The following is a 21,127-nucleotide window of genomic DNA, read 5'->3' as shown; positions in this document are numbered from 1 at the left end:
TGGCAGGAGGAAGAAGTCCGCTGGCCTCGGAGACTGGACCCCTCTTCCCAAAGGCGTTGAGGCAGCCCCTAGCAACGGGAGGAGCCACGAACAGAGGACCGGCCCGGACTAACGGCCGCGGCGTGGCACCCTGGGAAATGTAGGTACTTTTGGCGTCCCCTGTTTGCTTGGTTCCGGCCGGTGAGCGGGCCTCGGACTACAACTCCCAGGATGCCTCGCGCCTCGCCTTGTTGTCGGAGGCCGGGCGACTGAGAGATTGGTGTCCTCGAGGGTCCGAAGCGGGAGGTCTGACCGAGCTGGGCTCTAGAGGAACCCGGACCAACGGCCATGGCTCGGACAGGTCCCAGCTACTGCTCTCCGGAAGGGAATAGCTCGTAACCCAGGGAATTTCAGGGGCTAGGAGGATCGTAGGCTGCGCTCGGCGTCTGGATGGGCTGGGCGCGTGCAGGGGATGACACTTGGAGGGGCGCGGAGTCTCAGGACCGAGGGGGTGCCTCCCGAAGGGTCCTTGCTAAGGGGAGGGCTCTTGCTAAGGGGCGGGCTCGGGATTTTCAAATAACTGGCACGGAGTTGGCTGAGTAAATGCGACGACGTGGTAGTTCTTGTGGCCCTGTGGCCTTCGCATACATCTCAGAGATTCTCGCGGTCTGGGAGGCTGGGACACGATCGATAGGAGATGACTGGAAGTTCCAGGATGAAATATGAGACAAATCGTGTTTACACTTCTAGGTCGTGAAAGTTGCCATTGCAGAGAAAGAGAAACAAACATTCAGAGTGGCCCCTGTATGTAACCCCCAGATGAACTTTGCAGTCTAATAACAGAACAGGCCATCATCAGAAAATAGAGATGGCCCCTTCCGACTCCTTTCTTCCAAGGCGTGCCAAAGGTCGGTACCAATAACATTGAGGAGGGGGCAGGGGAGAATGATAATTCTGGGGAAAACAGTTCTCTGTAAATGGGGTGAGTCGGATTTAGTTAGTGTGAAGGAAAAATTTCCATTGTTGGTGAAAACATTGTCAAGGAATAACCAGCACTCACATCAGCTGTTTGTGCCAAATGCTGCCTAGAAAGTAGTCATGGGTGTTGCCTGGAAAGACGTATTGGCCATAGGGCCAGGCACCACCTCCTTTCTGAGGTGGGTACCTGTCCTCTCCAGCATCCTGTTTCAGGGTAGGGGATGAGGAGCAGTGAACTTTATGCGGGTAATCTCCAGGCCTGGGAAAGCTCAAGTTACCCAGAACACTTTGCTTTTCATGTGAATTGCTCCCTCTATGAGGAATTTTTAATTTATGGAAATAAGTTTTGACCTCTCTAATGGGTAAAGTGAGAGAAGCCTTGACAGGCCATGGACTCAAGCATCCACTTTAATTTTCTTCATTAGGGAGCATGGGCGTGATGGGAGCAGAATTCAAATGAGTTGGACAGCGCTGTGCAGGAGCTGCAAGCAGCCCCGAGAGCCTGGAGATGGTAGGCAGAATGCATAGTAAGACGTATGGAACTGTGAATCCGTCCCCACCCCCAGCGTCTTGACTGCATGGAGTGCTGAGGGGGCTGGATGTGGTCCCTGGAGAAGAATAATGGGACATAGCATTGATATCAAACTTTTTATTAAGCAATGAGCAAGCATTTCTTCTGAGCCTCTGAATGTCCAGCTGGAATCATTTTTAAATCTGTCCCTGGTATTGAGGATTCGAGGACATGGAATAGAGGAAAAGATTCAGTCTCATTACATCATGTCTGGGAGGGTTTGCGTGTGGCATCTGGAAATCAGAAAAAAAGAGACTTCTGCCCGTGAAGGGTGCGCCCACAGTAGCAACCAGTGCTAGTTAGTGAGCACTGTTTTCATGCTCTTGAGTGAGTCTATTCTCAGAAACTCTAGAAAAGTATAAAGGGCCTCTTGTCTCTAAATGCCATTGGTGTTCCTTTTTCCCCTGGTGACTTGGCAAAAGGCAAAGCAATCCATTCTGCGTTCTCGGTTTCAACACATGTTCATAGTTTGATTTTGTTCAAGTGATTTGTTTTTCCCATTTTAGGCACCAAAAGTCAAGAAAGGATTGAAAGGTGAGTGGCGAGATGGAATATCATCCTTAAGCCAAAAATATTTACCTCACATTGGGTCTAAAAAGAACTCAGGCTTATGGGTGTCTGAATGTTCTTAGTGTGTCTTGCTGGAGCCCCCATAATTCCACAGGGAGCTCTGGTCTATCTAGGGGACTCCTTATGCTGCCTGATTGGCCCTCAGAGTAATACAGAGCAAGGGACGGGACTTGGGAAAAACTCCTGCTCTTTGGGCTCTGTATCCAGAAGTACATGGATGGAGGTCAGGAGTGTGAAGGCTCGTAAGCGGATGTGAGACCTAATTCAGTACTCGCACTTGGGTTTCCCCACATGCCCCATCAGAAAATGGCCGAGGAAGAGTGCCTCCAGACCAGTTCTGGGGGTCTCAGATGGAAGGGTACAAGGAGACTATCAGTATGAAAGAAGCTTGTATGTGCCTAGAAATCTTGGACACTTTTCCCGAAGAAGCACACTGGGCTTTGTTCAGAGCCTAGAACACGGGCTTGATGGCCAGTGTGTCACGTAGAACTTAGGTTCTCCTGAAAATCTTCACCATCATGCTTTGAGAAAGTTATTTTCAATTTCTACGCTAAGGTCTTTCAATAAGGCGTTGTGACTTGTTACTAGAAAGTTAGAAAACATCTCGTGGCCAGTGAAGAGAGAGCTAAGCCTACCTCTGAGAGCTCTGAGGTTCTGGGGGGAGGTCTCAGGAGGTGAGGCTGTAAGGCCCAGTCTTTCTTCCTGAAGTCATGATGCCACCCTTTCTGTTGCAGACTCCTTTGATGATGTCCTTGATGACCTCCTGGGGGATGAGAGTAAGTGCCCCTGTCCCAGAATCACCTGATTTAGGCTTGTTCTTTTTTCTTTAATTGAGATATAATTCAAATATACTCTTTAAATATACTCTATATTTATATATGAATAGAGTATATTCAAATATACTCTATAAAATTTACTCTTTTAAAGCATACAATTTAGTGGCTTTTAATATAGTCACAAAGTTGTACAATCATCAGCACAGTTCCAGAACATTTTCATCACCCCATAAAGAAACTCCATACTCATTAAGCAGTCACCCCTCTGTTCTCCCCTCCCCTCAACCCTAGGCAGCCACTTTTCTGCTTTCTCTATGGATTTGCCTATTCTGGACATTTTATATAAAATGGAATCATATCGTATGTGGCTTTTATATCTGGCGTCTTTCATTTACCATAATGTTTTCAAGGTTCTTTTCTTCATTCTTCTCTATGGCTGGACAATATTCCATTGCGTGGATAGACTACATTTTGTTTATCCATTCATTAATTGATGGATATTTGGATGGTTCCCACATTCAGGTTTCTCAAAGGATAACGTCACCCCTTCTTTCCATAGGAAGGTGGGGGACGGCTTGGTGGGGACCTTGCATCTTCACTCCAGTTCTCTGTAGCTGGATGACATCTTTTCTGGTTTCTTTTTTTCCAGTGACACTACCTGAGAAGCCTGTTAAACTAGCTGCACGTGTCAGAGATAATACAGGTGTAGCCCAGACGTTCCCTTCTGCAAGGGCTAGAGCAAAGTAAGCATGGGACTGGGTGGGTATCCATGACCCAGTCCAGTCCAAATGCTCTCTGCCTCTCCACCCCCCACTTTCCACTTACTGTGTGCCCCACTTTGGATGTTAGTGGTTTCTTCCTTGTTCCTTCAGCTCCTGTTCAGTGAAGGAGCCTGGGGGAGTGGATAGAGACCAGAACCCAAGGTCAGAAGTCCTGGCTTCTGGTGTCTACATCTGTTACTGTGTGACCACGGGCAATTCCTGAACCTCTCTGAGCCTCAATTGCCTTCTCCTCAGAATAAGAGGATTGGCCCAGACTGGTGATTTTCAGATTATGTGTTTTCTTCTAAGGTTCTCCTGACAGTTGAGCAATAGGGAGGAGCTTTGTGAGTTTTCCACCTCACCTTCATGTTAGCTAAAGCAGTTCTGTTTTTCTCTCTTACCTGTTGTTATTAACAGTTTGTTTTTAAAGAGGCTCTACTGCTTTAAGAAAAGTTAAAAATCACTGCATTGGGTGGCTTGTGACATTTCTTTTAGCAACTCTGTCCTCCCAGAAAAGAGCCTCTCCACATTCACTTGGACTCTCTAAGCCAGTCTTCTTTTCTTAGAATCACCTAGTGCCCGGGGGATGCGGGTGCGTGCCAGTTCCTCCCGCCTCCCACCCCTTTGCAGGTCCCTCCTGGAAGATGACGCCTTCAGCACTATGGCAGGCCTGGAAGGAGCTGAGGCTGAGGTGAGCCTGGCCTATCCCCTACTCCCCACCCTCTCTACTGATCTCTGGAAACAGTGAGGTGGGTACTGTGACCAACGGGCTACCCACAGAAAGGTTTAGAAGTCCTTGCAAAACCAGTTTGTTCTCACAGCAGAACAGTACCCAGGGGCTGCCAAGCACCCAAGGCAACATCCTTTTCCTTCCTTCCGGTGACATGACCTAGAAAGTAGAGCTCCCAGCAGCTGCTGGGGTCCTGGATGTTGCCCCCTTCTAACTCCACAGCTGTCCAGTCACGTGGATGGGAAGGAGCCTAGTCTGAGTCCCGGGCTAGAAGTGGTCTTTCCAGTTGGGAGGAAGAGAAAGCAGTAGCACTTTCTGGGTCTCCTCAGCTGGGCAGTTTTGACCTCAGACAACACCCAAGCCCCAAGTAAGAGCAGGATGCTCCCATTTATGCCCCATCGGCCAAGCTCTGCTCCTGCCCTGACAGAAGCAAGGCCGCAAGGGCAAGAGCCTAGAGCTCTGAAGGGCCGCCACCCACTAACACTTGTCTCTACCCTCCTGTGAACTTAGGTTTCAGACGTCTCAGAAGCGGACCCACAGGCTTTGCTTCAAACCATGAAGGTGATGAAACAGCTTGTACAGTTCTGGGAGCCAGGGGTGGCTCGAGCCAAGCCTTCACTCTCCCTCTAATTTCCTCCTTTACAGTTTGTGTTTTGAGCCCTTCCTAGTGCAGGAATGGAGCTCATGCGTGAGCTGTTGCCCTCTGTCCCTGTGGGTGTGAGTTACTTTTCCTGGTTTATAGAGATTCACCCACCCACAGACACATCATGCCACAGGCCTCTGTTGAAATGGTCGGCTCCCACCTGATGAGTCACCTGGCCACATTCCTCCACCCTACCACCACCGAGGGGGAAGAAAGGAGAGACTGTCCTCGAAAGCTTATTCTTAACCTTTCTCCATATTTCTCTCCACAACCTTCTGTACAGCTGTCCCTCTCATCAGATCAAGCCCCAAGTTAACCTTGGCAATGGAATTTTAAGACATAAATTCTGAAGACTTTATAAGAGAATAATCTCTCCGTGCTCAGGTGGCCTGGCCGGATTCTAAAACCTCAAGTCTCCCTCCCCTTCTGTCCAGCAACACCCTCCTGCCCGACCTCAGCCCCATGGCCCTCTGGGTAACCCGTGTTGCCTCCGTCCTGGGCCAAGGCTAAGCCCTGTGAGGCCCTAAGGAATGGGGTCTGTTCCTTTCTTGGCTCCGTTTTCAACTTCTTGAACCTCCGCTTGAAACCAGTCTTTCCTAAGACAAACCAGCTGGGAACCGGGCGTGACCCTCGAGTCCTCTGAATCAGTTTTTGGTGGTGGCTTTAAGTCTCTCATTCCAGAACCATGAGCTAGGTCCCCACCCCACTCTGCTTACCTTTGGATCCATTTTCTTTCCCAACTCATCTTTTCTGAATAGATTTCTCATTTTCCTTTATTTCCTCACAATCCTGCCCCTCGGGTGCCACCCTCCCACCTCAGATGAAGTCTTCATCCCTTATCAAATCATTGTTTAATCGGTCTGTACTAAGGGCTTGGGGTGACCCAGAACCGCTGACCACCTTCACCTCCTGGCTTGGCTCATGCTGGTTTTTAACGTCATCGTAGAATGTTCGCTGACTTGGACATCTCATCACACTTCTGCCTCTAGCTGCACTTCCCTCCCCCTGACCCAGGCAGGCTGAGGAATCCAGAATTTTCCTTGACTAGACAAACAGTGTCAAGTCCCTTCTCACTGCCCAGCAGCCGTCCCTTTGGGAGTCATAAACGCCAGGGTCGTGCTGTTTCGTTCCCTCTGCAAATAGAGCTTCAACATTGGCTGAGCCTTGGTGAGAAGCTGCTGAAAGCAGGTGCTAGCCCCCTTTCATTCCAGCATTGAGGCAGCAGCTGCCAGGCCATCCCAGTCCGAGACCAGTGGGCTGGTCTGAGGTTGGACATGTGGAGACTTTGTGCTTTGGCACTGCCTCTGTCTCTGTTCTTTAACCCTGTCGGGTCAGTTCCCCAACCCACGCCCCCATTTGTCTCCCATGGCAAGTGGAGGCAACGTCACCACCAGGCTGCTGGGAGCGTGAGGGCACTTAGCAAACACCAGCTGAGCACCTGTGAGAATTCCTCCCTCCTTCCTGCTTTTCCAGGATCTGAACGACATGGATGCCGATCTCTTAGGTCTGAAGAAGTCTCGTCCAGCCTCTAGCAAAAGTGCTGCAAAGGGTTCTGGGAAAGAAGAGCTGCCTAGCAACCCCAAACCTGCTGGCATGTTCACAGCCAGTGAGAAAGGTGAGTGGGACATTGCTGCTCAGATCTAGGGAGGCTTTGGGGATGTGGAAGATGTTTAGAAGGAAGCTTTCCTGTCCTATGGGTTTTCTCGGCCTGGGATGGAGAGGCCAGGAGCTGACTGTGTACGTGAGTGTTTATGGTAGGGGGGACAAGTTGAGCTTTCTCCCTTCCTAGAACTGTTCCAGTCCCTCTAAGTCCAACATGGCAGCTCCTGGTAAGGCGGTTTGGGTTAAATTGGAGAATTTGATGGTATCCTATGCCTCTCTTAAACCCAGCTCCCTATTTGGAGTGACTTGCGACTAGGGGACAGGAAGTAGCTTCCAGACCACATTTCCCTGCCAGAAGCCTGTGTGAGAACTGGGGTGGTGTAGACCCATCCCTTGGCCGTGTCCATGGTCACACGCTCTCAGCCCCCCCGGGAAGAAGTGCACGTCCTCCCATGGCCCCAGTCATGGTGTGGCAGAAGAACCGTGGCCAGGAAAGACCTGTGACCTTGCCTTCTGTTTGCTTTCTACAGGGGACGCCCTTCCCACCAAGAAGCCATCTCCTTCTCCCAGCAGCCTTGGGCATCAGTACAGGAAGTTTTCCTTTGAAGGTACCACAGGCCCCCCAGGCACACTTCTGGGACCCTACAGTTTTGAGGGTGGTATAGCCTGAGTAGCGCTTACTTGTGGCCTGTGGCCACGTCACTGTGTGTCAGACCAGGAACAGACAGCTGATGCCACTGACTTGGCTTCTGATTGACCTGGGCAGAGACTACTGATGTTGCATTCACCCAGATCTTTGGGGAACCTCTTTGCGAGGACTTGGAAGTCAGGCATCAAACTGAAGATTTTAGAAAGTTGAGGGAAAATTCCCTTCATGAATGCACGGGTATTTTCCTTCTTTCCTGGTGCTTTGGGCACGTTGGGTGGGGCCCCACTAGTGCATTTTTAGCAACTCCCCAATGCTCTTCTGAGTGGAGCTGACACCCAGCCCCTCACCCCTGCTTCCTCCAAAGCAGCTACATGTCAAACTGCGAGTTCAGCCTTTTTAAAACAGAGTTCTGCAGCCCCAACAGTTTGACTTCCCTGCCCGAGATCACAGGCTCCTTAATTCACAGACAAAGAAGATAATTGGGGCGACGAGGACTTCATCTTTGGGGCCTATCAGCCCACCGTGGGCTCCTCCGAGAGCCGGCAGTCCCGCCGGCAGTCAGTCAGGTAAGCGGGACCTGCAGGGAGCCTGGCCCGGGAGACAGCTGCCCACTGGGAAAACAGGCGGCCTCGCCCTACCCCACTGACAGTCTTGTTTAGGGGGCCATGCTGTACAAGGCTCTAGGCTCTGCGGGAGCTGAAGGAAGAGGGAGGTTGCCCCGTCCCACCAGTACAGGCCGAGTGGTGGAGACAGCCCCCAGCAGGAGCCTGGGCCCGGGTTCTGCTCCCGGCCTCCCCTGAAGGAAAAGGAAAAGGTGGGCCCGACTCCTCCGGAAGCCCCTTAAAGCCGTAAACGGCTGTCAGGGGCTCTCCCTGAGGTACATCGCGTCCTGGGGGTAGCAAGGCCGCTAACCTGTGGTGGTTTCTCAGACCCTGCTCCCCAGGAACCCTCTCCTGGGGTCTGCCATGCAGATCCTGACAGTGGTCTGGTCCCCGTTTCCAACAAAACACTAAGTTAGTGGATAGAATTTTCTGGATTTGGAATAATCCTCCCAGTATATATTTTAAACTTTACAGTTTGAAATTATTTCAAACTGACAGAGAAGTTGTAAGGACTGTTTGAAGACACTCCCTCCTACCCTTCGCCTAGTCTCAGCAGGTGTTAACATTATGCCATGCTGGCTTTATCAGCCTCTGTTTCTCTAAATGACCCTATGTACACATCGACATTTTTTACCAATCACAGTATATTTAAACCTCGGAATCTGCTGCCACTGGACAATAAAACATACAGGCAACAACCAAATAAATGAACAGATAGCAAAATGCCTCTTGATCCCGCTGGTTTTTCTCTAGACATGTGTGCCCATGGTCATCATTTGGTCCCGTTCACTGTGGGTGACCTTGTCCCTGGTTCATGTGATGGAATTCAAGATGTCTATGTCTCACGGTGTTTCACAAACACGCTCAGCTGCCCCTGCTCTGCCACCTGAACTGGTGCAGGCGCGGTGTTCGCGGGACTTCTTGTGTGGGCCTTGTAGTCAGCCCCCAGCAGCAGAGAGAAAGGCTGGTCGGGGCCTCTTGAAATGGGCTGCTTGCCTTGCCTTAGACTCCCTCCTCTCTGTCTTGAAGTAGGTTCTTAGCAGAAGGTGGCACCGACCTCAAGGCAGAACCGGGCTCCAAGCCAAGCACCCCTGCGGTGTCCAGTCCCACCCAGCCCAGGAAGGGAGGAGCTGACTGGTTGGGCCTCAAGGACGACGACTTGGACCTGCTGCCTCCCTCGCCCACCAGAGAGCCTCGGAGGGGAGGCTCCGCGCTCTCCACACCCTCGGCACCCCATCCTGCGAGCCGGCACTCTGCCCCAGGCCGGCACTCTGCCCCAGCGGGGCTGCCCTCCTCCTCCTTGGGGGCAAAGCCAGCACCCCACGGTGCAGACTCCCCTGCCAAAGCCAGCCAGCCTTCCCATCCAGGAGCACCTGAGGACGAGCAGGAGGATTGGCTGAGCCATACCTGGTCTCAGAAGAAGTCCCTGGGTCGGAGCAGAGAGGAACACACTGCAATCTCTAGGGGCCAGAACTTAGTGGGGACAGTGGGCCGACCCCCTTCCAGCAGGTACGGGCTTGGGTTGCCGTCTCTAGTGGACGGAGGACCGGGCAGGGGTGCGGGGAGCTCCGGCAGAGCATCCCCTCTTACCTGTGCTCGCCCCCTGGGCGCTGCGGAGAGAGAATCTGACTCTCACCTTTGCCCAGGAGCAGGCATGAGGGGGTTGGGGGGAGGGGCTGTTGACACTCACACCCCAACTGCTGTGGGGACAGGTGCTGACTTCTTCAGGCAGGAGACAGAGGATGCCCCCATGTGGCAAACACGCAGCCATCGCTGAGCAGGGGCTCTGCCCACAGTGCCCTTGGGCTGGGGAAAAAGCCAGGGTCCGAATTATCAGTGTATCTTCCGGCCTGAGCTGAAGTAAATGATGCATGTGTAGGTGGAGATCTGTCTGTGCTTTTGGGGGGTATTAAAGAAGACATAGTGGCCAGGAGGTGACTCCTGGGACAAGTGACAGAATGGCGATCCTGTGGAGCAGGACAGTGATTGACCCCTGAGGGCAGGAAGGCAAAAGGGGCTGGGCAAGGCCAGGACCATCCAGAGGGAGTGGCCAGGTACTATGCAGCCAGAGTGAAGGGGAGGTAACGTGACAGGCTGGGGACATCACCCAGCCCTGGGGTTGATGTGAGTGAGGAGGTGGCTTTGATCTGGACCTGAAACCAAGGGAAAGCTTCCTCACTGACCCCCGGAGCCGAGAAGAGAAAGGGGACAACAAACAGGACAAGAGAGGAGCCCAAAGGGCAGCTGGACCTGGCAGGAAAGTGAGCAGAGCCTCCGACTGAAGGCCTTGAACTTGAACTTAACTCTGGTCCCTATAACATGTCCATTGTCCCTCCTTGGACTGCTGTCAGATGGTCAGTGCCCATTCACTGTGCCAAGGTGGGCCCTGGGGTGGGGAAGGGGTTCTGGAAGGCCAGGGGCTCAGACTTGGGAGAATTCCCAAGACAGGATCATGGGAACAGGACAGCCCAGGGGAGGCAGGAAGAGGAACTGCCACCTAGCTTCCTGCAGGGGCCTCGTCTTGTCTTCGTCCATCCTAACCTGGACCTCTGCCCCCTTCACTTTAACGTTTACTTTCTCAGCCTACCTGTTGCCAGCATTCAAGGGCTCGAACAAGCAGCTCCTGGAGGGACCTCAGGAACAGCAGCACAAAAGCCACCTGCCGGGCTTGCCACCTCAGGTATGTCCACAGGCGGGGGCTGAGTGTGATGAGAAAACCGGCCGGGGGCCGGCTTAGGCCTCCTTCCTGAGAGACGATGGACGGCTGTGCATTGGTGTGCGCTATGCGATACCTTGTATCAGGCCCACTGATGACCGAGCTTCTTGAAGCCGGATCCTGTCTCTTTACCCACCCACCCAAGACTTCACTTTAGTAAACCACCAGCCACCAGAGGCTTTCTGGTTCATCATTTGAACCCTTTCTGCCCGTGCCATTCCCCATCCCTGTGTCCTCAGGTCCCCTGTGACTTCGAATCAGGCCACCTTGGCCCTCCATGCAGGTGGACCCAAAGAAAGACACAGCCCCTGGAGTCCTTCTCTGGCACTGGTTTGTTTCTGCTTTATCTGGGGGTTAACTCTGGGTAAGAAAGAGGCACTTCGAGCTTCCTTTGGGCTCCCCCCAAAAATGAGTGAAGCTGGAACACACACGAGACTGGGGCCTCGGTGGGCTTCCCTCCTACTCAGTTCTCTGCTGTTGCTTTTTCAGAGCCTGTGATGTGTTTCCCGAGCTCCCAGAAACCCACAGGGCTTCCTGTGCCTGTCCAGGTAGGGAGGGCGGACAACCAGGTGTAGGTCTCAGGCCCACGAAACAGTTCTCCTGTGCCCTGAGGCAACAGCAGCAGTTTGACCTGACAGACTGCCGGGAAGAATGTGTTGTGATACCACAGCTCTCTCCACCAGCACTTTCCTCAACTTTTCGCCATGCCACTCCCAGGCAGAACTGGGTGCTAATTTGCTAGCACAATAGGGAATTAGAGGTGGCACCCGGGCAGTGGCAGCCGGGAATGCCCCAGTCAGAAAGCATCCTGTTGTTCCGTCTGGAAAGCCTCCTCCATCCTTGCACCTCCACCTGTTTCCCAGGTGTCTTTCCCCTGGGCCTGAGGAGGCCCAGCCTCACAGAAGCATATTCCCAGTAACCCAGAAGCACCTTTGGAGATGGCAGGTGGTGGGCAGCCTACAGGAAGTGGAATAGCTTTCAGGGACTTCAGGCCTGACAGAAGGGCCAGTGTCATAAGCTTTCATTGTAGCTGAGACCGCTGGGACTCAGCCCTCTGTCTAGGACTCTGGAACCCCTGCTGGGGAAGATGGTTGTTGTTGTGAGGGAGGAAGGGACTCCTTCTAACCACACCTGACAAGGGAGGTGCAGTGACACGTGACTCTCCAAGGCCTCATCCTTGGCCTCTTGGTGTCATGTCCCTGGCTCCGTCTAAGCCCCAGGTCAGGTGCAAGGCTGAGGAGGTCCAGCGAGCAGAGGGCCAGAGGTAGCTGAGCTCAGCTGCAGCCCTGTCCCCTACCCAACCTGGACCATCTCCCCCGCCCCTCACAGTCCCTGCTCCCAGAGTCCCTGGCGCAGAGCCTACTACCGGGCACAGAATACCAGAAGCAGCTGCTGGCTGCTCAGAGGCAGCTTCAAAGTGGCACTGCCGAGCTCCAGGCTGAGCTTCTGCAGAGTCAGGCCCGGCTGGCAGACTTGGAGGCCCAGGTGAGGGGCAGCGGGGCAGCTGACCGGGGGCTGGTTGCAGTGGGAGGGTGTCCCTGTGAGGACTGGAAGGCTTCCCCAAGGGGCCCAAAGGACCCGCCTCCCCACCCTCCATGCTGTCCCTCTTGCCATCTCCCAGGTGCGGAAGCTGGAGCTGGAGCGGACCCAGCACAAGCTGCTGCTGGAAAGTTTGCAGCAGCGACACCAGGCCGACCTGGAGCTCATTGAGAATGCTCATAGGTACCCCCTCCTCTGTCTGTGGCCCCCTGGGCTCCCTGAGACTCGTGGCCTGCCTCAGCCAACGTGTGCAGACAGGCCTTTCAGGTGGCCACCATTGCCTTCTGAGCCCCACAGCTGGGTGTTCTGTTGGCAGGAGCCGTATCAAAGTGCTAGAAACATCGTACCAGCAACGGGAAGAGCGGCTGCGGAGAGAGAACGAGGAGCTGTCCAGCCAGTACTTATCGCACTGCCAGGAAGCCGAGCGGGCCCGGGCCGAGCTCACAGCCCAGCACCAGCGGCGCTTGGCGGCCGCCGCGCAGGAGAAGGACCAGGAGATGGAGCGGCTCCGGGAGCTGCAGCGGTAAGGGTGCAGCCCAGGGACAGGCGGGCAGGAGAGCTGGCATCAGGGGTGTCCAGAGCAACCTGACTGCCATGAGATCCCAAGCCCTGACTCAGCAGCCTTTGAACCGAGGCTTAACCCCTTCGCTTCCTGGTGAGGACCCAGGCCCGAGCACACTGACCCACTGCCCCCGTGAGTGTGGGGGAGGGGGAGCTCCTGCTCCTACAGAAGCAGAGGGAGTACCTACAGGGCCGGAGGGGTCAGTGGCTGTTTGGGCAGGGCCGGGCAGCCCCAAGCCACTGCAGGCTGACCCAGCACAGGTGAAAGCATTCACCTGCTGGACCTCCAGTCTAGTGACCAGATCAACCCTGGAAGCGATTTGCACTGTGTGCCTGGGTTGTTGGTCTGGTTGCCTTTCTGTGTTAGAGCCAAACTAAGAAAAGGTCCATAAGGAAGTTGGCTCACGAGGGCAGAGTGGGCCTTTTAACACCACTGATTCCAGACTCGGAAGGTCATCAACTCGCCTATCTTTTCCTCTGGGTAAAGTGCCCTTTGCTGAATAACAGAGGGAATCTCCCCCTTAGAGACTGGGTGGCATTAAGGCACCAAGACAGATAAGGCCGAGGAGCCAGGGAAACTGAGGCAGTGCTTGAGGGAGGAGAGGCCCTGGGGAGCACTGGTCGCCGGAGGCCTGCCCCCGCCTCGAGAAGCTGCCCACAGTCCGCCCTCCCCACCGTCCCTCAGGGCGTCCATCGTGGAGATGCGCAAGGACCACGAGGAGCAGCTGCAACGGCTAAAGCTGCTGAAGGACCGGGAAATTGATGCAGTCACCAGCGCTACCTCCCACACGCGGTACGTGAGAGGTCCGGCCCTGTCTCCCTCGAGGGGATCGTGCTGCCGACTCCAGGCCGGGGTGACCCAGTCCTCCCTCAGGTCCCTGAATGGCGTCATCGAGCAGATGGAGAAGTTCTCCAGCAGCCTGAATGAGCTGTCGTCCCGCGTGGAGGCCTCGCACCTCACCACCGCCCAGGAGCGGGAGCTGGGGATCCGGCAGCAGGACGAGCAGCTCCGAGGTACCGTGTGGGCTGCGTGTCCCTTCTCCCTCCCAGCTCAGGGGGGGACGGTGGGCAGGCAGTGAGCGCCCTGTGGACTGCCCCCAGCACTACAGGAGAGGCTGGGCCGGCAGCAGCGGGACACAGAGGAAGAGCGGAGCCGACTCCAGGAGGTCATCGGGAAGATGGAGGCCCGCCTGAACGAACAGAGCCGGCTGCTGGAGCAGGTGGGGCCTCTCTCCCCCAGAGCACCCCAGGGAAGGTCAGCCATACTCTGACCTCGCCTCCTGGGCCTCAGGACTTCCCTCTGAAGAGTTTCCTGCCCCTTTCTGCCTCTGCTTCCACCTTCCCTACCTCCAGAAGTGCTCTCGCCCTCCGCAGCTGAGCTCCTCTCTGCCCATCAGCTGCACGTCCCACTTTCCTCCCTGTAACTTAAATCCAACACGGGGAGGAATGCTCTCGCCTCCTAATCTGTAACAGGTACATTTTGAACTCCTGACATAACTTTCATATATAAGAGTAAGCTTAGTTCTTTAAAAAATGATACCTTTTTTTCCTTTTGTACTAGCTTATAACATGATACATCTCACTGAAAAAAAATTTAAAACAGGGAACAATAAAGAAGAAAATTAAAACTACCAATTAGCCAGAGCCAGCCACTGGTGGCCTCATATATACCCTGTGGGCATGTCAATATGTGGGTATAGCTGTTTCCATACCGTGAACCAAATTTATTCAGTCTTCATTTGGTAACTTTACTAAGCCCCCCACCTTGGGCTAGGCACAGGTAAGCTGCTAACCTCATGCTGTGTGTGCCCCACGTCCCCTTGGCATACTCAGCGTCAGGCCCACCCTGTTGCTTTGCCTGCTGGGTTAATGGGAGACAGGCAGGCTGAGTGCTGTGGTTGGTGATCTGGAAGCAACGATGCTGTTGCCTCCAGAGCAGCTAGCCTTGGGGCAGGTAATCCCCGCTGCAGAGGCCTGGTGGTCCTGGGGGCGGGGGGACCTTCATTTTGCACCTCTCTGGAAAGGAAGTGTTTGTGGCTTAGTGCTGGAGACGTGGGTGGCTTTGCACAGCTGGGCAGGAAGCACTCAGGCCTGACTGGGGGCAGGCTCTCAGCCGTGACCTGGCCGCAGGAACGCTGGCGGGTGAGCGCTGAGCAGTCCAAGGTGGAGTCCACACAGCGCGCGCTGGAGGAGCAGAGGAAAGTCGTGGCCCAGCAGATGGCCATGGAGCGGGAGGAGCTGGAAAGGGCCAAGGTGAGCCCAGCCACACCGTGTTCCGGTGCTGTCCCTGCCACCATGCCCAGGATGCTCAGCCCTTGCCCCCGTGCCCCTGTCCCAGAGTGCCTTGCTGGAGGAGCAGAAGTCCGTCATGCTCAAGTGTGGGGAGGAGCAGCGACGCCTGGCGGCCGAATGGGCGGAGTTCTCGACGCAGCAGAAGCTGAGTAAGGAGCGCGCCGAGCGAGAAGCCGAGCGGGCACTGCAGGTGGACACGCAGCGGGAGGGCATCCTCATCAGCCTGGCCAAGGTGGGGCTCCGGAGCCCCCAGCCCTGCCCCTTTCCTTCCTGTCCTCACTGTCGTCTCCTCCGTCGGGATGGGTCAGCTTAGCCGAGGGCACAGCAACCGTGTGCCAGAATTAGAATAATAATCAGATAGTGATAACTTCTTTCTACTGTCTGAGGTGCTTCATGCACATTTCCTCGTTCGATCCTCATCACGTCCCCAGGATTTAGATACTCTAGAGATGAGGAAACGGGGGTTCAGAGGACTTGAGCCCCGGGGGTGACCCCTTGCCTCACCGCCTCCTGGGGTCAGGGTCGGGTGGAACTCGAACCCGGAACAGAGCCCAGTTTAATTCCCAAGAGGAGATTGCAGCGCAGGCTTTGCTGTCTCCAGGAGCAGGCGGAGCTAAAGATCCGGACGAGCGAGCTTCGGGCCAAGGAGGACCAGCTGGCGGCTGAGAGGGAGGCCCTGGAGCGGGAGCGGCAGGAGCTGCGGCTGGAGAAGGAGAGGATCAACGCCGCCGCCCTGCGCCTCAGACTCCGGGCGGAAGAGGTGGACAGGCTAAGCCAGGTGCCAGGGAGTTCAGCGCAGGGGGCGTGGCCGGCACCCACGCAGTGCCCTGACGCCAGCCAGCCCCGCTGACCCAGGTGGCCTCCCCGCAGGTGGCCTCGGAGAAGTACGAGGAGGGTGAGCGGGCATTACGTGAGGCCCGGCAGGTGCAGTCGGAGCAGCAGGCCCGGCTACAGCTGGTGCAGGATCAGCAGGAGCGGCTGAGGCAGCAGGAGCGCCACCTGCACCAAGTAAGGCCCCTCCCGGCTCCCCCCACTGATTGCACCCCGCCCCCAGTCTCCCACTCTCACAGCCATGTCCTTTTCTCTGGGGACGGGGGACAGGAGCATCTGAGTATGGCCCAGCAGAGGCTGCAGCTGGATCGTGTCCGACAGGACCTGCCCACCAGCCCCATGGGGCTGCTCACCAGGGCCCCGGGCCTGGCGGCCGGTGGCATGAGTGGTAAGTGGCTCCAGAGGATGGTACTTTGGCCACCGGGTAGGGTAGTCCCAGGAGCATCCTGCCTATGGTTCTGGTTAGGAGGTCAACTGGGTTTTTAAATCATCTTGTTACTGCTTTTTTATACAAGTAATACATGTTAATTAAAGAAAAATAAATTTGAAAATACATGGAGGAAAACTATGTTTTAAAATGTCACTCTCAACCCCACTCTCTAATGGAGAGCCACTCTTAACATTTTGGTGCATAGCATTCTAGACTGTTGTATGTTTTTAAAAACAAACTTGAGGGCCAGTCGGGTGGCTCAGGTGGTTTGGAGCACCAAGGCTCCTAACTCCGGAAGTTGCCGGTCCCATTCCCACATGGGCCAGTGAGCTGCGCCCTGTACAGCTAAGATTGTGAACAACGGCTCCCCCCTGGAGCTGGGCTGCTGTGTGCTGCCAGGAGTGGCCGCCAGTGGCCAGCCAGAGCTGCTGTGAGCGGCTGACCAACGACTGGCAACCAACTGCCTCAGTTGGAGGGAGCGCAAGGCTCATAATACCAGCATGGGCCAGGGAGCTGCCCTACACAACTAGACTGAGAAACAACGGCTTGAACCGGAGTGGGGGGGAGGCAGAAAAAAGGGGGGACGGTCATATCGTATGTTGCTTTGTACCTTGATTTTTTTTTTATTTGGAAATATACACATGGAACATGTTTTCATATCAGTAATTAAATATTTAACCATAATTTCTAATCAGCATAGTTTCCCATTATGAGGCTGTTTCATATTTTTCATGATTTTCTACTGAGGGATTTTTTTTTGTCACTAAGATAAACAGCACCTCAGTAAAAATCTGTGTATACACCTCTAGGCACCATTGCCCAGTTATTTCCCTTGAATAAATTCCTGGAATTGGACTTGCCAGATAAGGTTCCATGAGCATTTTCAAAGGCATTTGAGAGCTGGTGGATGTGCCCATAAGGTTGGTCCTGTTTGCACCCACCCGCAGTGGTGAGAAGGCCCCGGGGAGACAGGCTGTAGCCAGCTGTCTTGTTCTCTCACCAACGCTTCGGTCCCTGACTTCCTCCTTGGTGGCCGTTTCAGCCATTGTGACTCCTGGTTCTGCCAATGCTGCCAATCCTGGATGCAGCCAGCCGCCAGCCAGCCTGGGTCCCTCTTTCCTCCACGCCAAGCTGGTGCTGCTGAAACACATGGCTGAGAAGGTAAGCATCCCTGAGCAGAGGCAGCCCCAGACCAGGCCGCTGCTCCCCCTGGACCTAGGAGTCTTTGTGGTCATATTGGTGACAAGCAACTCAGGGCAGAGGCAGAGAGGAGCACATCCTGGCTTGGAGGAGGGGTCCTACCCCTGGAGGAGAATAATAGTGCAGATTGTTTACTCAGCACCTCTGATACCTGCCCTGGAGGCCAGATTCTGTGCAAAGCAAATAGTTGAAACTCACAATAACCCCGTGACAATAATGATAGCAGTTGTCACTTATGGAGCATTTCCAGTGTGTCAGGCTCTATGCAGAAAACTTTATATGTATTATAATCCTTTCCCCTCCCCTAGCCTTACAAGGCAGATAATGTTATTATCTCCAGTTTACAACAGGCTTAGAGAGATGAAGTCATGTGCTAACTAGTGGCCTTGCCAGGACTGAGACCTCGTCTCTCACTCCAGTGCGTGTGCGCTTTCCGTTCCCCCTGCTGCTCCCCAGAGCCAGGCAGAGCCAGGGAGTAAGTGGAGAAGGGCTCCAAGTGAGGGCTGGCTTGGCTACCACCCAGGGGTCCACCTGGCCCTCAGTCCCGTGAGCCTGTGTCCCTGTTCACAAAAGCAGGTACAGGAGGGACCCCAAGGATGACTCCTCACCCAGCCCTGCCTTTTAGGACCGAGACTTCTTGGAGAATGAACAGTTCTTCCTGGAGACCCTGAAGAAAACCTCCTACAACATGACATAGCTTGAAGAGCCCTGCTGCCTCCTTAGCAGAAGCCTCAGACTCTGGCTCACCTGTCTGTCCCACCACCCCGCTGGCTGCCCGCTCTGGGGAGGGGGTACCCAGGGAAGGCTCTGCGATGCCCAGGGCCTGATCACAACCCTTCCTGTGGACAGGGTGCAAGCGCATTCTCTCCGAGCGCACCTGCCCATGGCTGAGGCAGGCACCTGCCCCTGTGCCTCTGGGACTCGAGGTACAATGGCCTCTGGGGAGGCAGAATGCCAAGGGCATCTCCGCCCCAAGACACTGTCAGCCACAGCTCTGGTCCTCCCGCCCCGCAGAAGTCCAGCTCAGACCCGAGTGTCTGCCTGGGCTCTCTTCCCTCGTCGCCGGCAGATGGCTTGGGGATCTTTTCGCCTGGGCCTCTTCTGACGCAGAGGGTCTTCTCGAGGGATCCCACAGGCAGCCTCCTGCCCTCCAGCCTGAGAGCCCGGCAGAGATAACATGGTGTCTCCGCCTTAGTGGGGACATGGAATCCGGCCACACCTTTTGAAGCCTCCTGGCCAAGGGGGTGGGAGGTGCAGGGGCAGGGAGGGTGCCGTGCCAGCCCGGCTTTACCTCGCAATCTGACGTGGTCTTGGGACCCAGCCAGCCCTTCGTGCTCTCAGGTGGGCTCGCACAAAGTCCCCGCCTCGTTCCCAGCTGCCTGAGTGACTAACTTGGCATGGACACTGGCCTCGCTGGCTTCTTCTAATAGGCTCCCCAGAGGCTGTCTGTACTGTTCACCTGCCACAAAGCCACAGCTGGGTGGGAATGAAGGTAACAGAGCACAGGGGAACCATGAGGGACCACAGCCAGGCTGCCCCCACCCCAGGTAGGCACTTTTCCACTTGTGGGTGTTGGGCCAAGGCTGGATGGAGAGGTGCCAGAAGGAGAGTGGTGGGAGGGTTGCAGATCCACGACAGATGAACTCAGCTAATAAAATCACGATTCTAAAGCAGCTTCTCTGCGAGCTGTTCTATCACCTTCCATGGGAGGAAATGTCCGCGCAAGCAGGAAGGCAGAGGGCGGTGCTGTGGGCGCTGAGCAGGCCCAGTTTGTATCTCTGTCTCAGAACAGCTTTCAAAGGGGTTGTACTTATTTACCAACAGTTTACAGCCTTCTTCTTGGACCCCTTAAATTGCTGTGTTCATAATGACTGGATTCTCATAATTTGTCATGGCTCATCCATTTGTACTTATTTCTTAGAAATATTTGCTCCGTAGCAGTGTTATTTGCTGTAAAACTAGCCGGGGTTGGGACTCTCCAGCCTACAAGCTCCATGCCAGGTGGCTGGACCACAGCCAGGGGAGGGGGACGGTTATCACCCCTACTTCACAAGTGAAGGGACTGAGTCTCAGGGAGATTAAGTAATCTGCCCAAAGTGACACAACAAGTAGCAGAGCCTGGGTTTGAGTTCTGCTTGGGCCGATTCCAAAACGCCAGGCTCCCAGCCACATCACTGCTGCTGCCTTCTAGAAGAGCATGTTCCGGACAGTGCTGTTGTGAAGAAGGTGGAGCTTCTGCTTGGGTCGGTGCCTCACTGAGGAAGAAAGCATGGGGTATCCCATTACAAGCCTTGTTGAAGCTCGGAATTCAGTCCTCTCGACACGCTTAAGTTCCCATTTGTGCAAAGAGCTGGAAGACTGCAAGGATGGGCACAGACCAGGAGCAGCTGGCATTTAAACAGCCACCTGACAGATAACATGGGTGACCACAGGCACACACTGGGAATGGGGGCAGGGGAGGTCGTGCAGGGAGACCCACAGGGGACAGCTTGGCCTTCTAGACAGACAGGGATGAGTTTAGAATTAGGTAGCAGTTCATATGGCTTTGCGTATCTTGTTGAAGAGTTTGAGTTTTTATCTTTAGGACAATGGGTATTCATTGAAGGGTTTTAAACAGGGTGGGACCATATTTGCATTTTAGAAAACCCATCAAGGCTGAGTAGAGAACTGGAGAGGGCAAGAGTGGGGACAGGGAAGCTGTTAGAAGGCTGCTTAGCGGTGCAGGGGACACTAAGGACAGCACTGTACCAGGAATGGCAGTGAGATCACAGAAAAGTGGCTCCCACAGAACCTGGTGCTTGACAGAAAGGGTCAGGATGGAAGGAGGGAAAGAAGACATGTCAAAGAGGACCTCCAAGTTTCTGGCTTGGGCAACTGGGTGGTGTCACTCAGCTGACACCAGTGCCCATGAATCAGCCAAGTGGAGATGTTCCACAGACACTCGGTTACAATGACACATGACTCAGTGCCTATAACTAACTGCTCTGTGTCACTCTCCCTGGTGAGAAGAAATAAAATGGAGTCACTGTAGTCAAGCTGCTAAATTACTAAAACCAAGTAGGTGAGGCATGAGGAAATGATTCTACTCTTGCTTTAATTAGCCAAGGAACTTAAATTTTTGAACTTAAAGTTATGCATAGACATACACATACACACACACACACACACACACACACTATAGATAACCCTCTAATTATCCCTGAAGGACTTAGGAAAGAAACAATGTTCATGGATCCAGACCACTGGACACTTGGAAGATCATCATCTTGGACCAATCCAGAAGCTAAGAAGGCAGGACTGATTCTTCTCAAGAATGGACTCTTTACTTTTCTTCTTTGGAACACTCTGGATATTGCCTAATCATTTTTCAGGTTTGCAAACCCTAAGACCCTTGAATAAATCTTTATGATTTATTTCTAGCCAAAACCTCCTAATTTATTCATGCTCCGTGTACACTGGCATTAAGGTGTGGCACGTAGCTTATCCTCTCACATCAACTTTCCTGGTAGAGGACTGCACAGAGGGATGAGTGCACACAGGGATGAGTGTTGTCTATCTGTTAAATTCCAAGTGAGCCCCACCTTTTTTAAATAAATTTTATTGGGGAATATTGGGGAACAGTGTGTTTCTCCTGGGCCCATCAGCTCCAAGTAGTTGCCCTTCAATGTAGTTGTGGATGCCGCAGGTCAGCTCCAAG

The 21,127-nt window shown here is 54.1% G+C and overlaps 1 protein-coding gene across 1 annotated transcript; it reads left to right on the top strand.

Moving 5' to 3' along the window:
- Window positions 1–232: 232 nt before the first annotated feature.
- On the top strand, window positions 233–19,661 carry FBF1 (Fas binding factor 1). Its single transcript, XM_033090167.1, has 28 exons — window positions 233–340; window positions 730–887; window positions 1,383–1,468; window positions 2,035–2,062; window positions 2,833–2,874; window positions 3,524–3,617; window positions 4,266–4,326; window positions 4,876–4,926; window positions 6,482–6,623; window positions 7,141–7,218; window positions 7,726–7,825; window positions 8,891–9,417; window positions 10,131–10,541; window positions 10,816–10,941; window positions 11,067–11,125; window positions 11,907–12,062; window positions 12,199–12,299; window positions 12,433–12,639; window positions 13,363–13,470; window positions 13,552–13,691; window positions 13,779–13,897; window positions 14,808–14,930; window positions 15,016–15,201; window positions 15,571–15,747; window positions 15,840–15,977; window positions 16,071–16,188; window positions 17,273–17,391; window positions 18,056–19,661. Exons 3-28 carry the CDS (start codon window positions 1,466–1,468, stop codon window positions 18,125–18,127), a joined length of 3,486 nt encoding a protein of 1,161 aa, XP_032946058.1. The 5' UTR covers window positions 233–340; window positions 730–887; window positions 1,383–1,465; the 3' UTR covers window positions 18,128–19,661.
- The last annotated feature ends 1,466 nt before the right edge of the window (window positions 19,662–21,127 follow it).

Source organism: Rhinolophus ferrumequinum, chromosome 21 (genome assembly GCF_004115265.2).
Source record: "Rhinolophus ferrumequinum isolate MPI-CBG mRhiFer1 chromosome 21, mRhiFer1_v1.p, whole genome shotgun sequence".
Classification (NCBI taxonomy): Eukaryota; Metazoa; Chordata; class Mammalia; order Chiroptera; family Rhinolophidae; genus Rhinolophus; species Rhinolophus ferrumequinum.
The sequence above is the reverse complement of the archived record's forward strand: the minus strand, read 5'-3'. Positions and strand labels throughout refer to the sequence as shown.

Coding starts and splice junctions, on each gene's coding strand:
- FBF1 (XM_033090167.1), top strand. Junction 12,640..13,362: donor CGGCTCCGGGAGCTGCAGCG/GTAAGGGTGCAG, acceptor ACCGTCCCTCAG/GGCGTCCATCGTGGAGATGC. Junction 14,931..15,015: donor AGGAGCTGGAAAGGGCCAAG/GTGAGCCCAGCC, acceptor CCCCTGTCCCAG/AGTGCCTTGCTGGAGGAGCA.